Source organism: Engraulis encrasicolus, chromosome 7 (genome assembly GCF_034702125.1).
Source record: "Engraulis encrasicolus isolate BLACKSEA-1 chromosome 7, IST_EnEncr_1.0, whole genome shotgun sequence".
Lineage (NCBI taxonomy): Eukaryota > Metazoa > Chordata > Actinopteri > Clupeiformes > Engraulidae > Engraulis > Engraulis encrasicolus.
Window position 1 is genome coordinate 19,193,417 of NC_085863.1, and position 2,500 is coordinate 19,195,916.

Below are 2,500 nucleotides of genomic sequence, written 5' to 3' on the forward strand. Positions count from 1 at the left end.
TCCACATGCATGGTACTAATGTGCAATAGTCCCGTGCGGTGTTAGGCCCACATGTAGGCTATGTCTTGTCCTTACTTAAGCCAGTCTTGTTCAGGGATGCAAAATGAATTTCAGATCCAATATCAATTGATATCCCCAATGCATGCATTTTCATTCTTATTAAATTGTATTTCTTTTAAAATAGGCTACCCATAATATGGCCATTTTAATGAATGCTACTTTTACAGTAATATGAACAGAAGGCCTATCCAAATCATTGCTTCGTTGCCAAGAACAGTTGACAAATAGCCTACTGTTGACTTGGGAAAAAAACAATGACGACACGCCTTTGATGCGCAAAGCTGTTCGATGTCGGGTTGCCTACAAAAGACCGATAGCAGCAAGAAGTCACCCTGCATTTGTAGCCTTGCTTGAGCGTATTCTTGGACGCACACAGAGCCGTGAAGTTAGTAGTAACGCCCGCTGAGATATCATATCAATTTATCCCCCCTCTCACATTCTCGTCGCAACTGTCACATCACCAAACGTTTTATTCACATTTCATTTGCAAACATGCATGCCAAGATTGTCGTTGATCCTCATCCTATTACTTGTGTTACTGGACTTCTTATTGAGCCTATTCACCTGCGCGCTGCTGTCATGCTACTAAATGTGGCCATTATTGATTCAAAACTTGTCGAGCTGATTGTGAGTTGCGTCAAGTAACATCCTAATTCCCACCGACGTTTGCAAACTAACTGAAGCTTTCAAAATGTTCATTACTTAAACCATTCAGATTGTTTATCGCGAGGCATTCCATGCAATGCTTGGGAGGGAGTAATGGCATGAGCTGTCACTTCACCTTTGCTTTCTTTAATCCTACCTGCGCTTTGCTTCATCATTTCGTCGCTCTCTCTCTCGCTCTCTCTCTTTCCCCTTTTAATCGCTCGTTTGCTGTTCTTCAAGAATACAAATCGGGTTAAGCACACGCCACGGCGGTTCTCCAGTGCTCGCGCCATGTCTGGGCTCTCAAGTCGCTTCCAAATAACGCCAATTGCCACAAACTTAAAATATTATTTTAAGAAAGTAAGGATGAGTTGAATTATAAAGAAGTGTATGTGATGCGCGCACATCCAGTAGAACAGGTGCTGGATCAAAACAAACGTGCGTAAAGGAAGAGAGGAAATCCGCACACTGTTGCTGCTCACCGATTTATTAGAACACAACGTTTCGACCTCAGGCGGTCTTCGTCGCCTGAGGTCGAAACGTTGTGTTCTAATAAATCGGTGAGCAGCAACAGTGTGAGTTGAATTATAACCCATACAATGTCCTGTTCCTATACGTTTCTGACCCCTCATTTTGCTGACTTCTGTTGTGGTTGAGGTAGTAGAAAGGGATGCATTTAATTTGGCTATTATAAGGCTACACGCAGATTTACAGAAAGTGCACTTTTCTTCGCACATTTCGCCGCGCCTCCAGGGACTCCAGGGACTCTTTGGCGCCTAGATGGTTGCACTTTAATAATCTGCTGTGGTGCTGCCGGTGGCTGCGCTTTCATGGTGAATATGTATGCAGACTACAAGTGATCATTGCATTTAGAATAACCCAAGTGAGAAAAATACTGAATTTAAAAATATTTCCTCATGGTCCAACGGGCCACACCCACATTTTGGGCCGGGAAATGTCCCGATAGTTATAATGGCCACCCCGGCATTGCACACACACACACACACACATACACTTACTTCCCCGTGGCGGAAAGTTGAAATGCGTCCTCCAGCCAGTCCAGAAGTTTATGGGTGAACTCACTCACATCCTGAGAAAACAACAACAACAACACTCTGAGTAAACAAGAAAAACAAGAAGAAGAAGAAGAAGAAGAAGAAGAAGAAGAAGAAGAAGAAGAAGAAGAAGAAGAAGAAGAAGAAGAAGAAGAAGAAGAAGAAGAAGAAGAAGAAGAAGAAGAAGAAGAGCAAACAACAAGAACAAACAGTACCCATAAACAAAACATAAATATGTCCTCCTGTGCAACTCCCTCAACATAGTAGCGTAAGGGATGCTAACCAGCTTGGTACATCTCTCCAATTGACAGCCTACCATACAAGAGGTCAGGAGGACAAGCTCTTGACTGAAGGGTTACATTGGCAATCCTTTAATTATCTCTGTACTGCCATGTTCAAACTTGCTCAGTTGGTGTAAGTAACATATCAAAAATGGACTTATAGTGAAGAGGGGAGGTGGTCTTAAAATCAGAGGGTTGCCGGGAGGTGGTCCTTAAATCAGAGGGTTGCAAGACTGAATCCCACCTTACCTCTCAGTACACCTCCATTCATGGCTGAAGTGTCCTTGAGTACTGTAAGCCCCTAACCCAGATTTCCTCCAGGGATGGTAACCAATACCTTGTAAGTAAGTTTGCTTAGAATAAGAGTGTCAACTCAGTGAAATGTAATGTGATGTAATGTGGATGAAAGCGTCAGCTAAGTGTAATACAATCAGGGCTCTAAATTAACACCAGCCAGTG

General features: G+C 43.0%; 1 protein-coding gene across 1 annotated transcript in view; it reads right to left on the reverse strand.

Moving 5' to 3' along the window:
• Positions 1 to 2,500, reverse strand: part of usp28 (ubiquitin specific peptidase 28) — a 35,433-nt gene that overhangs the window by 22,257 nt on the left and 10,676 nt on the right. The window contains exon 9 of the mRNA XM_063202992.1: positions 1,725 to 1,795. Within this exon, the coding sequence (XP_063059062.1) occupies positions 1,725 to 1,795 (71 nt within the window). The remainder of the gene's footprint in view (positions 1 to 1,724; positions 1,796 to 2,500) is intronic.